The sequence below is a fragment of the Zingiber officinale genome, chromosome 7B (assembly GCF_018446385.1).
Source record: "Zingiber officinale cultivar Zhangliang chromosome 7B, Zo_v1.1, whole genome shotgun sequence".
NCBI classification, from domain to species: Eukaryota; Viridiplantae; Streptophyta; class Magnoliopsida; order Zingiberales; family Zingiberaceae; genus Zingiber; species Zingiber officinale.
This window is the reverse complement of record NC_055999.1, coordinates 9,535,311-9,549,501: the sequence shown is the minus strand read 5'-3', so window position 1 is coordinate 9,549,501 and position 14,191 is coordinate 9,535,311. Positions and strand designations below refer to the sequence as shown.

At 41.7% G+C, this 14,191-nt stretch overlaps 1 protein-coding gene across 1 annotated transcript; it reads right to left on the bottom strand.

The window, feature by feature from the left end:
• Positions 1-454: 454 nt before the first annotated feature.
• LOC122004152 (glucan endo-1,3-beta-glucosidase-like) lies at positions 455-1,106 on the bottom strand. Its single transcript, XM_042559079.1, has 3 exons — positions 1,029-1,106; positions 586-844; positions 455-483 (listed from the first exon to the last, which is right to left on the bottom strand). Exons 1-3 carry the CDS (start codon positions 1,104-1,106, stop codon positions 455-457), a joined length of 366 nt encoding a protein of 121 aa, XP_042415013.1.
• Positions 1,107-14,191: the final 13,085 nt, after the last annotated feature.

Below are 14,191 nucleotides of genomic sequence, written 5' to 3'. Positions count from 1 at the left end.
AAATACACTGTCTTGTCTACTATTAAAGTAAAATACATGAAAGATTGAAGTTTACAGCGGCAACAAGAAAAAAAAGGTTTTCTTCTCTTTCTTTTGTGCAATAGAAATCTTAAAAAGTTTTTTTTCTCTTTCAAATTTTCTCCAATTGTCGGATACAATAAATTATTTCTAACATAGGAGACGTGTAGGGAGAGTTTTAGATTTGATTTTTGTATTTAAAGAAAAAAAATATGTACACTCTGATGTTATTTCTAAATATGTTTAACCTTATATATACTTATACTTATCCACTGATGTATGAAAATTCAAAAAAATGAGATAAACGGACGCTTTATTAATGAATTTAATACAGGTAAACAAGTAGGCAAAGTTATATTTATTCTGTTCGTTTTATTTTTGGTGCGACCAAATTAAACTTCAAACTTCATCATATCCTCAAGCAATTCAGCTTACTTCAAGAAGGATAATCGCACTTCGCGTCACCTGCCACAGTTAGTTGTGAATGAAGCATCAGAATCAAGAACAAAGAGGGCGAGCAAACTCATCAAATTAATTAATTAGTAGTTTTAATTAATGTGGACTTACTGGGGTCGAAGGTTATGATGGTGCCGGTACCCTTGAAGTCGCAGTTGATGTCCTTGTGGCCGGCGGCATAGTAATAGGCGTTCATGGCATAGGCTGCCATCCTGCCGATGTCCGGAGACCAGCACGGGCCACCTTCTTGTATCGCGCTGCAATCTGCTATGCCACCCCCACAAGAATACTGGATGTTCGCCTGTTGTGCCTCCTCCGGCACTCCCAGATTGAGAATGCACCACGGCCCATTGCCTGACGCCAATGCTATCTATCACATTCATTAATTTGTTCATCAATTAGATAAATCTTGATGACACGACACAGAGTTCAAAACACATAGGAAAAAAAATTCTAAATGATTTCAACTTTAATTAAATAATAAAATGAAAATTATATGACAGAATATTGAAAAAAAAAAGACATGAGTTTACGTTTATGAGAAAGAATCTCACCCTGCCATTCATTAAGCACAGTAGGAGGAACAAAGATAAAAGAAGTAGAATTGTGGAATTCCTCACTGCACTCGCCATTGTTGATGGATCGAAATTACTGATGAATTTGAGAGGCTGAAGGTTTATAGTAGCGGGAGGAAACCAGAAAGGCAAATAATTAAGGAATTTAGAAACTACTAATTATAATGAATCTTAAATTTAATATATAATTCAAAATACAAATAATAAATATTCATTAATATAATCCAAAGATGCAAATAATAATTATACATTAATATTTTAACCATAGGCTGAAGGGGAAGACAAAGATGCAAATAATAATTATATTTAAATTTTTAAATAATTTTAGATTAATAAGAACTGATTACATAAATACTACAACAATAAGTGCATGTTGATCTTGATAAATTCATTATGTATAAAATTTTCAAAAAAAAAAAGTCAAATAATGACTTTAATAAATAGTAAAGACAAAATGTTTATCTAATGATACCTTCCTAATTGAATTAAATTTTAATATGGATATAATTTATATAATTAGTTATATATATCACACTTACTTTTTTTATTCAAAAGAAAAAATAAAAAAGAAAAAATTTTAGAATCACGGTCCCTTAGAGCCGGTCCTACGGATATAAAGAAAGGTATGATAATTTCACTATAGATTTTAGAGATGATGCTCTAAGGTAAAACTTGAAAGAAAAAATCAATTAGGTAATCCATCAAAGCTCAGATGACGCAAAAGGAAATAAATAAAATAAAAATATATATTAATAAATTTTATACATGATAAATAAAAAATAAGATTAAAATTAATTAAAAATTAGTTTATATCATATGATAGGATGATTATTATTTTTATTTTAATAATAAATAAAAACTAATTATAATATTGATTATAAAAACATATGTTTTTATTCATGCACTTGTCATGAATAAACGGAGTTAAATTTTAAAAGCAAAAGTTGATCGGGTAGATCGAAGCTCAGATTACGCAAAAAGGAAATAAACAAAATAAAATAAAATAAAATTTAAATTTAGAAAATACTAATTATAATGAATCTTAAATTTAATATATAATCTAAAATGCAAATAATAAATATTCATTAATATAATCAAAGATACAAATAATAATTATACATTAATATTTTAACAATACTGTCAAGGCTGAAGGGAAAGAAAAGATGCAAATAATAATTATACTTTAATATTTAAATAAATTTTAAATTAATAAGAACTATTTACATAAATACTACAAGAATACGCGTAGATCTTGATAAATTCATTAATTTTCAAAAATAAAAAAAAGTCAAATAATGACTTTACTAAATAGTAAAGGCAAAATGTTTATCTAATGATATCTTCCTAATTGAATTAAATCTTAATATGGATATAACTCTATATAATTTATATAATTAGTTATATATATCACACTTACTTCCGAAGTTTTCTCCTGTGAAAAACGGGAGACGGATAATATTGTAGTCTTTTTGTTGGGCCCATTTAAATCTGACACAGAAAAATAACAAAAGAATATCCTAGGACTTGATCCTGGATTAGTAGTGTGGTATGAAAATAAGGGTAAATTACGTTCTCGAGTGGTGTTGCACCGATTTCGAAAAAAGAATTCGATAACGAAAAGAACTCGATCAGAAAATAGCAATTATGCTAATTCCAATCGACTCCGAAAAATAGAAAACACCACGAAAGAAATGTGTGATTGGTGGTTGCACTAGATCAACGCTACCCCGCTCTGATACCAATTGTTGGATCGAGATGCGCTAGAGGGGGTGAATAGCACTTGTGGCTTCCACTATCGATTTCGTAATCGGAAAATGCTCGAGTAGATGTAGCGGAAATAGAAAAAGAACAACACATGAGCACAATCTGTTTACTTGGTTCGGAGCCTGTGGTGACTCCTACTCCAAGGCCCACGCTCGTTGAGCATTTACGTCGGGCAACACTTATAATCTCGTGAAAATGTTACAACTATAAGTACAATTAAAAATAGAAAAATATACCGACAACAATAGAAATCGCAAATTCAGAGCTCTAGGTTGTTGGTGTCAAGTCGCAGCTTCGTCGGAAGGCCTCTTTAGCAGCTCGTAGCAGAAGGGTTGCTTGTACAGTGATGCCTTTGATGCCGCCTTGAGACTTCCTTTTATTGGGCGTTGAGGGCGCCTCCAATGCCCCATGAAGGCGCCTCAGACCCAAAAAGTTATCCCGAGTGGACCGCTGTGATAAGCTCTCGTCATTGCCTCTTATCCGCCTGAGGGAGCCTCCAATGCCTCATGGAGGGGCCTTCAAGAAGTAGTCCAAGGCGCCTCCAAACTCCATGGAGGCGCCTCCAGCTCCTCTGTGTGGACAGCTCATCTTTGCACCCGAGGGGCCTCCAAGCCCCATGGAGGCGCCTCGGACTCTATTCATCCGAGGCTTAGCTTATTCCTTTTGTACCTGCAAGACATGTTAGTCCCAAAACCACAACATACCCTACAAGACAATGTTAGCACATAAACAACAGTATGAATATAGAGTGTAACAGTCATCGAACCGTTCGGGTCTGACTTCGGATCTCCGACCGGAAACCCTAGGTCGACCTGACGCCTACTGTTCCCTCTACGGGGAACGCGTCCTCACTACTCTCCTCAGGAGAGATTATCTGGTGCCAGTCCGGTCCTCCAGACCGACTGGACTTTCTGCCTAGGGTTACCACCCCCTAGGACCTAGGGTTACTGCCCCTAGGATTTTTCTTCACCTTGGGTTACCACCCCCTAGGACCTAAGGTTACCCCCTTAGGATTTTCCTCCACCTAGGGTTACCACCCCCTAGGACCTAGGGTTACCACCCCCTAGGACCTAGAGTTACTACCCCTTAGGGCTTTCTCCTTGTCTAACCGCAGCTAGAACTTTTGCCTAAGAACTCTTAGGACTTTTCCTACAATCTTCATCAGACATATTAGATCACAAAGAATCCTAACTTTGAATCCATTTGTCATTATCAAAGCCTAGGTTCGATCGTCGGATGCTTCCTGCACCAATAGTTATCTACAATATAAATTAAATGGACAACTACATTTAACATAAATGTAGACATTTAACCAATGTAATTCTTATTTAAAATAAATGTTCATACAAAAAGCTAGGTTTTAGTATATATCCTAATAATCTCCCACTTATACTGAAAGACTATGTTGCCATACATCTGATTCTCATCCTCTCAACATGTCCATCAAAAGCTCTCGCTGGAAAGGCCTTAGAAAAAGGATCTTCCAGGTTATCTACTGATGTAATCTTGGTGACAACAACCTCTCCTCGTATTAGGTGGTACTTGCGCTCTATATGTTTACTTGCCTTATGGGCTCGTGGTTCCTTCGAGTTTGATACTGCACTACTATTATCACAATAAACTGTAATAATTTTGGGCAAACTAAGAATCACATCTAAGTCCATTATGAAGTTTCTGAGTCATACAGCTTCTATGGCTACCTTAGAGGCTGCCACAAACTCAGCTTCCATGGTGGAGTCTGAAACGCATTTATGCTTATCACTCCTCCATTGTTATGGCTCCACCTCCTAAAGTAAACACAAAACCCCGAGGTCGACTTACTATTGTCCCATTTAGTCCGAATCCGTGTAACCTACAGGGAGCAAATTATCTGCTTTGTAAACTAGCATATAATCTCTAGTCCTTATACACTTTTACGACAATCCAATGTCCCGGTCCTGGGTGACTTTGATATCTGCTAACCATGCCCACGGTAAAATAGATATCCAATTTCGTACATAGCATTGCATACATTAGGCTTCCTACAGCCGAAGCATAAGGAACCGCCTCATCTCCTCTATCTCCTTTGATGTCTGAGGAGACATCTCTTTAGATAAGAGTACTCCATGCCGAAAATGTAAGAAACCTTTCTTGGAATTTTGCACGCTAAAACAAGCAAGGATAGTATTGATGTATGATGCTTGGGATAAGGACAATATCCTTTTCTTGTGATCCCTTATTACTTTGATTCCAAGAATATGTCCACATTCTCCCAAGTCCTTCATATCAAAACACTTGGATAACCATACCCTTACGTCTGACAATCACTTTGACATTGTTGCCAATAAGTAAAATGTCATCTACGTATAGTACAAGAAATACCACCATGTTTCCATCACTCTTCTTGTATACACAAGACTCATCCGGTCACTGAATAAATCCATAAGACTGGATCACTTCATTAAATCGGATGTTCCAAGATCTCTTGCTTCATCATATGTCCAGGGATCAGGTTCATGTTCACCAGGAATCAAGTCTGAAGACTCTCCCAAAAACATGAATCTATCAGGTTACCGAACAACCCTCCCACTACGATGTGACACTGCTTGTAATTGCACATCATTTGTGACACGTGTTGCAGTTTCTTGTAGTATCTCATCTTGTACTTTTGGTACTAAATAGACGTGTCTTCTCTTATTTCTTTAAGAACAATTTTACTCATGGACTTGTGGTTCATTACATAGTCCTCTTCTAAAAATCAGGCATTGGTGCTAACAATGACCTTATGATCTTTAAGATTATAAAATAAACCACCTTTCGTTCTTTTAGGATAGCCCACAAACAAACAAACTTCTGTTCGTGATTCTAACTTATCAGTGTCTCCCTTCAACACATGTGCTGGACTACCCCAAATCCTAATATACTTCAGACTAGGCTTACGCTCATTTCACAATTCTATGGGAGTAGAGAGTACTGACTTAGAAGGTACCATGTTTAGAATGTATACTGCCATTTCCAGAGCATATCCCCAAAATGAATTTGATAATTCCGAATAACTCATCATTGATCTAACCATTTCGATAAGAGTCCTATTCCTTCGTTCTACCACACCATTATGCTGGGGTGTACCAAGTGCAGACAATTGGGATTGAATCCTGGCCTCTGATAAGTAACTCCTAAACTCTCCTAAGAGGTACTCTCCACCACGATCAGACCATAGTGTCTTGATACTTTTACCATGACGTTTCCCCACACTAGTCTTTTACTCTTTGAACTTATCAAAGCACTCAGACTTGCGGCACATCAAGTAAATGTACCCGTATCTCAAATAGTTGTCTATAAAAGAGACGAAATATTCGAAATCACCTCTTGCCTGGATAGTCATAGGTCCACACAAATCAGAATGAACCAATTTCAACACATCTTTGGCTCTATACCCCTTAGCCTTAAAAGGTCTCTTGGTCATTTTTCTTTCCAAGCAAGACTCGCAGGTTGAAAAGTTTTCCACCACCAATGAACCCAAAAGTCCATCGGCTATTAACCTTTGAATCCTACTCAAGTTAATATAACCTAGCCTTAGATGCCAAAGATATGTTTGGTTCATTTCCGAAGGTTGCTTTCTCTTATTAGAATTAGAAGATGTGTTATTAATATCCATTTATTGTATCATGGGAGTTATTAGATTTAGAGTATATAAATTGTCAACCAACGTAACAGAACAGATAACCTCCCTATTTTTCTTGATAACAACTTTGTTATCAAAAGAGACAGAATATTCATCCTTGAATAGTTTAGAAACTGAAATCAAGTTCTTTCTAAAACTTGGTACGTAAAGATAATTTCTCAAAATCAATGTTTTATTCCTATCAAAATATAAATAAACATCTCCCACTGCAACAGCTGTCACTTTCGTAGCATTTCCCATGTAGATGGTGATTTCCCCTTCATATAGTCATCGGGTTTCCTGAAACCTCTGCAATGAATTGCAGACATGATCAGTGGCTCCCGTCTCTACACACTAGGTACCAGTAGATAACACCACTAAACATATTTCAACAACTAATGAATAGGATATATATTTATTGTTCTCAATTTTGTGAGGGCAGTCTACTTTTTGCTTCCAATCAATATAATTGGGACTTGTAAGTGTATTCTCTTACAGCAGTAGGTATGAATACCATTTGAAATCTTAAGAATCACAAAATATTTGGTCAATACTTTAGAATTTAAAATAATATTAATTCTTCAAACAATATCATTTAAATTCACCAACACCTCAAACACCGTGAATTTTATATGTCACGTTAGTGTGGACTTATACAAAATCAAACATTTGTAAGAGGAGGGATTTACCCATTAATTATCTTGTCAACCTAACTTTATGACAAATAAAATTACCTCAAACACCGTGAATTTTGTATGCCGCGTTAGTGTGGACGTATACAAAATCAAACATTTGTCAGAGGGGGTTTTACCCATTAATTTTATTATCTTGTCACTTTATGACAAATAAAATTACCTCAAACACCGTGAATTTTGTATGTTACGTTAGTGTGGACATATACAAATTCAAACATTTGTAAGAGGGGGGTTTACCTATTAATTTTATTATCTTGTCAACCTAACTTTATGACAAATTAATAGTTAGTTTTTCTTCGGTCACACAAATAATAGCAGTGACTCCGATGGGGAGGATACTATTAAATGTGCCTAAGTGTATACCATTACTTGATACTTAGTCCATTAAATAGGATTGTGTCCCTTCAGGTAGAGAAGATCACACGCTCCTAAATAATTTCCTATAACCATCCAGAAAGGAAGTTTGATCTAGTGATCCGCAAACAAACTCATCCGTTGTGGAGGAAGACACTCAGAGCCAGCACACAAGTTTGAATGCATCACTTACAAACTAGTAATGGAGACCATGAAATTTAAATAAAATTCCTCTCCCACTTAGTTATTCTCTATGAGGAATTTTAACATGCACACAAACACAAGCACACACAACATAAAAGGCAATAAATAAGAAAAATAATTTTCCATCTATTATGACCTCATCCAATGTTGTCCTCCGTATGCCACCAACCCTAGCTACCGCCAAAGGGTTTACGTCATCGCGTCCATCATGCTTCCTTTTCCGTTGTGCCTCTGGTCCTCAAATAGCACCACACCTCGCAAGGATACGATCTGTGACAAAAATAAAATTTTATATTTATCGATCTTATATCCCACAAAGGAATGTACATGTAATCTAGATCGAACAAAAATGTAAAATCCTAATAACTAATACAGCTCCTGCTGTATTTAATAATTACAATCATGCACACATATAAAATGCCTCGACATGTCCGAGGATCCAATCACACACAATCACAATAGGTCATAATAGTTGGAGCCTGCAACCACAGAGTTAATCTATTTGCACATCCTACTATTATCCTACCTAAACTTATGTATGAAAAGTGCAGAGGTAAAAACCTAGCACACAGAGGTAAAAACCTAGCTCTGATACCAATTGTTAGTTGCTACACTAGGATTCCGTTCTGTTTCCCCTGTACAAAAATTTGTACAAGTACAGAACTTAACCTAGTTACCCATGTGCTCTACTGAAGTTAAACTTGGATTGCAAACGATGCTTAACATTATTAATCCAAGTTGCTCTTCAGAAGTTAAAGTTGGATTGGAAACGATACTTAACATTTTTACTCCAAGTTTAACCGATGTGATCTTCCTAAGTTAAACCATATTATAGAAGTTGATCAAATATCTATTTCAAATATTAGCTTCCAGGTTAAACATGGCGAGGCACTAGGTCTTCTTAGTTTTGGGATCATCCACCATTTCCTAGATAAAGCCTTTCAAAGAAATTGGATATTTAACTTCTTATAGTAACTCTAGGTTTAACTTCAGAGACCACAATAGAAACACAAGATCAAAATGCAAAATCGAAATACAAAATTGATAGCACGAAATCGAAACATGAAATCGAAACATAAATTCGCTAGCCTCTTGTGTTGATGTTTCAGAATCCATGCAAAGAAAACTAACTAATTAATTTGAAGCGAAAACCATTAATTAGTTATACCTTTCTTTGTAGTTAAAAACCTCTTGATCTTCTATTGTATTCCTCTCCTTCTCTTGGACGTCGTGTGGGCGACGATCTACCAAGATAACTCCACCCGAACTACTTCTTTTCCTCCAAGACTCTCGAGCCACCAAGGGATGCCAAAATAGGAAACTCCTTCTCTTCTTCTTCCTCTCCAAGCAACCGACCACAAGAAGATGCCAACTTGATGTGTCGTCGGCCCTTAGAAAGCAAAAGAGAAAGGAAGAAAAGAGAGAAAATCCAGCCACCAACCACCAAGGGATGCTAGGATACAATGTCTCCTTCTCTTCTTCTTCTTCTCTATACAACCGGCCACCAAGGATGAGGTTCTCTCCTTAATGCCGCCAGCCACAAAGAAGAGGGAAGGGAGAAGAGGATGGATGACCACACCAAGAAAAAGAGAGGAGCTAAGAGAGATCAATTCAATAACCATAAGGCAACCTCTACCTCTCTTTTATAATCCTTGGACATGACAAAAAGGGAAACAATGACAAGATTATGTTTACAAGTTTATAATGTTAGGCGAATAATGAATAGGGTTAGATACCTGAAAAGTAAACAGCATAGGCAAAATTCATGCTTGGTATCACTGATGTCGGAAGACTGCAATTCTGATATGATTTCAGTATCAGACATTGTTTCATCAAGGTCTAAGGCTAGGTTTAGGGAGAAGGCAGGGTCCAAGCCAATGATCAACATCCTCCCAAGTGTCAAGAACAGGCAATAATAGGATATGGAGCTCAAAAGGTCACACAAACACTGCTAGAACAAATTCTAGACCAGTTAGTGTTCTATTGGTTTCGAGTTTGAAATCAGCTCCAACTGCAAGTGTTGAGTCGAGCATAACAGCTAAACCTAATGGCCAATAGTACACAATGAACCACACAACAATTGGGAAACAATTTTCAGAAACTGGCACAAACGCAGCTCCAATTAAAAATAGTTTTAGTTTTTGGTTTAATTGCTAAATCGAAGATTGTAGCCATAGCACCAAAGTTTTTGTTAGGCCCTGGGTCAGTGGGATCACATGTACACCAAGGACAGAAGCAGGACCTGGACCTCTCAGCTTTGGGTTCAGTTACGGTTTTATAAAAAAAAAAAAAAAATCCAGCCACTGCCCAGTCAATTTCAGTTTCAGAAATGGGTTCCAGAATTTTAGGCTTTGGTATGTGATCCCGTCCGGAAGCTGAGTCGGACGAAGGCCGGTCGCGGTGGACTGGGCGTTGACGGAAAGTCGCGGGCGGTGCAGGCTCCCCACGGGTGGCTGATGCGGCTGCAGGACCCTGCGCACACTCAGACGATCCCCCCTCTCACGTTAGAGACCAAACCCAGGGAAAAAGTCCCCGGATCAGGCCCTCCGACGCTCAAGTCAGGTCCTTTTTCCCCAGAAAAAAGCAGACAGAAGAAGAAAAGGAAAACAGTTGTGGAAAAAAAAGTGACGAGGGAGTGTGTGCGCGTACCTGCGTACGAGGGATTTCTCCCCTTTTATGCGTCCTCCTGCTAGAACCTGCCCTCTGTCAAAAAACGTTAGACGCCCGGCTTTGTCCTCTAGTCCTGGACACCTGTCGCGCTGCTATTTGTTGTGAAAGCATCTTTCTGTTAGGAACCTCCGCCTTCGCACTTGGGTTTTGTCCTGTAATGAGGGACAGCTGGCAGGCTACTACTGGCTATGAGGGCATCTTTTCGTTTCAGGAACCTTCGCCTTCGCCCGCATCGTTGGTATGTAATGATTACCCCTGACGGACCGTTGAGATTCTCCGCTCCCGTATTACTTAGCTCCTCCGATTCATTGTGTCCCCGCACCAGCCTGTACCTGTGGTTCACATTTCCAGGCCTCCAACTCGCAGACCTGCAGCCCTAACTGTCTAGACATAGCTACGCTGATCTTCAACCTGCATCCTGCGCTTTGTACTTCCTGGCCCTCAATCGCAGGTCTGTAGCTCGGGCTGCTTCTGATCAGCTCTGCCGCTTCCGACCCCTTGGCCTATACTTCCAGTTCTTGGCCTCTGCTTAGCTCTGCCGATCCCGACTTGCATCCCGCGCTTTGTACTTCCTGGCCCTCAACCGCAGGTCTGTAGCTCGGGCTGCTTCTGATCAGCTCTGCCGCTTCTGACCCATTGGCCTATACTTCCAGTTCTTGGCCTCTGCTTAGCTCTGCCGATCCCGACTTGCATCCCGTGCTTTGTACTTCCTGGCCCTCAACCGCAGGTCTGTAGCTCGGGCTGCTTCTGATCAGCTCTGCCGCTTCTGACCCATTGGCCTATACTTCCAGTTCTTGGCCTCCGCTTAGCTCTGCCGATCCCGACTTGCATCCTGTGCTTTGTACCTCCTGGCCCTCAACCGCAGGTCTGTGGCTCGGGCTGACTCCGCTCAGCTCTGCCGACCCTGACCGTCCTATGTGCTCTGTATTTCCGGGCCCTCTACTGCAGGCCTGTGGATCGAGCTGACTCCTCTCAGCTCTGCCGATCCCAACCCGCTTCTGCCTATGCTGAGCCCTGACTGCCCTGCCAGCCTGCCTTTTTGACCGCCAAGTCGCCATGACTATTGACCGCCACCTCCTCGTGACTTTTGACTGCCACATAGCCTGGACTTTTCTAATCCTTTCCTCTTGGGCCCCTCCATCACTAACCGTATCACAAGCCTCCCCCATAAGTCTAGTCGAAGGAGGACGACAGTCAGACTGACTAGACCTCTACACATTTCTGTGACTTCGGCCCGGCCTATCTTTGTGACTTCAGCAGATCTCTGTGTATCTACCTCAGCGTATCTCTATGATCTCAGCATATCTCTGCGCACCCTGCTTCCTGCGTCACGCATCGGCTTTTGTGTCGCGTTGCTTGGGATACCATGCCTTCTTCATTTTGTCGCCAGTCGCTTGGGGTGTCGCGCCCATGCCTTTGCTTTGACTTGGCCCCCCGCCTTCTTTATAAAGAGCCTCACGGTCACTTCTTCGCTCTATCCTTCTTCATTCCTGCTTCCCTACTATCTCTTGCTCACCTGCGCTTTACCTGCTTCTTTCCCCCGAAATGCATTCTCCTTCTTTTGACGAAGTTAATCAACTACCTTCCCAAATGCGGATAGATCAGCTCACCTCGCAACTTGCCGAGAAAGAACGCGAACTGGAGCGCCTGTCCAGGGATCGAGCTCGTCTGTTGGCTGCCTTGCATAACATGGACGCCCTATATCGTCTTACAAAATCTCGCGTGCATGCAGAAAAGGCGATGAAAGACGAATACCAGTTTGATCTGCAACACCAAATTAGCCGCCAAGACCGTTTGCAACGAGAGCTTGAGACAGAGTTATCTCTCCTCCGTGCGGTTCTTGAGGACAAACAAGACACGCTCGCCCGGCAACAAACAGTCATCGACTCCCTTCACGCGGAGCTGGCCCGGGCCGTGAGCGCGCCTGAATCTCCTGACAGGTCTTCACGCGGAAGTGCTCATTCCCCAGGGCCCATCTTTTCCCCGAGTTCAAGCTGGCCTGGGGAATAGTTGTCGCAGTGGCTCCTTTGTCAGGAGGCGTTTCTGCCTGTAGCCTTGGTTGTATTCCTCCCTTGCTGAACTGCGCTGCTACGCTTGTAGATCCGTCCCCTTTTAGCCCAGTTTCTCCTGCTCAATTTTCATCTAGCAAACATTTTTTTAGAGATTGGCCCTTGTGTAAGAGCCTAGAGTCGCTTCATGATTTCTTTTCATGCATGTATTTTGGATAATAAAGTCAATGTAGTGCTTAAAAATTGCAACTGCGATGAGCGTGTAAAACCTGATTTCGTAGTTAATATTGGCGCTGTAGGAGTAGGGTAGATGGTGCTCCGCATCCCTTGCCCTGCATATTTGTTGCATATTTGAAATTCGCGCAAAGTAAAGTTAGATGTAGCTGACCTGATTATGGAAAACGCCCTGCTCAAGGTGAGGCACATCTCTCAGCAAGGTAGTAAGGCATAGGCACCGAGCTCGCTTATGATTTTCAAAGAGGGGCTGATTTTTGATTCCCGCATGGGGCCGACCTGAAAGGTCGTTGGTCGTGAGGACAGAGCTCACTTTTGATTCTCGCATGGGAGCCGACCTAAGAAGGTCGTTGGGCGTGAGAGCAGAGCTCACTTATAACTCGCACTAGGGCGAGAGTCTGGGACTACCGACCTAAAAGGTCGTTGGGCGTGAGCACGGGGCTCACTTTTAATTCTCGCATGGGAGCCGACCTAAAAAGGTCATTGGGCGTGAGGACAGAGCTCACTTATAACTCGCACTGGGGCGAGAGTCTGGGACTACCGACCTAAAAGGTCGTTGGGCGTGAGCGCGGGGCTCACTTTTAATTCTCGCATGGGAGCCGACCTAAGAAGGTCGTTGGGCGTGAGGACAGAGCTCACTTATAACTCTCACTGAGGCGAGAGTCTGAGATTACCGACCTGTGGTCATGGGCGTGAGCAGTGGCTCACTTTTAATTCTCGCATGGGAGCCGACCTAAAAAGGTCGTTGGGCGTGAGGACAGAGCTCACTTATAACTCGCACTGAGGCGAGAGTCTGGGATTACCGACCTAAAAGGTCGTTGGGCGTGAGCACAGGGCTCACTTTTAATTCTCACATGGGAGCCTAAAAAGGTCGTTGGGCGTGAGGACGAGCTCACTTATAACTCGACCGAGGCGAGAGGATTACCGACCTGGGCGTGAGCACGGGCTCACTTTAATTCTCGATGGGAGCCGACCTAAAAGGTCGCGTGAGGACAGAGCTCACTTATAACTCGACCGGGCGAGAGTTCTGGGACCACCGACCTGTAAGGTCGCATGGAGCGCAGGCTCACTTTAATTCTCGATGGGAGCCTGACCTAAAAGGTCGTTAGGCGTGAGAGCAGAGCTCACTTATAACTCGACCGGGCGAGAGTTCGATACTCCGGTGGCGATGGCGCTGGTCCGAGACCAGTAATGATACTCCGGTCCGAGACCGGTGGCGATGGCGCTGGTCCGAGACCAGTAATGATACTCCGGTCCGAGACCAGTAATGATACTCCGGTCCGAGACCGGTGGCGATGGCGCTGGTCCGAGACCGGTGGCGATGGCGCTGGTCCGAGACCAGTAATGATACTCCGGTCCGAGACCGGTGGCGATGGTACTGGTCCGAGACCAGTAATGATACTCCGGTCCGAGACCGGTGGCGATGGCGCTGGTCCGAGACCTGCTGGACCCTCCTCGCCAGTAGCACAGATGTGATGCTCTCTTCAGCCTCCATCTGCCTCATCTGAACCGCCTTAATTACTTCTACCGGGCTGGGCATTATTCGCCAGTTTTGCGCTCGTTCTGCCG

Coding starts and splice junctions, on each gene's coding strand:
- LOC122004152 (XM_042559079.1), bottom strand. CDS start 1,106: ATGGCGAGTGCAGTGAGGAATTCCACAATTCTACTTCTTTTATCTTTG. Junction 845..1,028: donor TGTGCTTAATGAATGGCAGG/GTGAGATTCTTT, acceptor TGAATGTGATAG/ATAGCATTGGCGTCAGGCAA. Junction 484..585: donor CATCATAACCTTCGACCCCA/GTAAGTCCACAT, acceptor TAACTGTGGCAG/GTGACGCGAAGTGCGATTAT.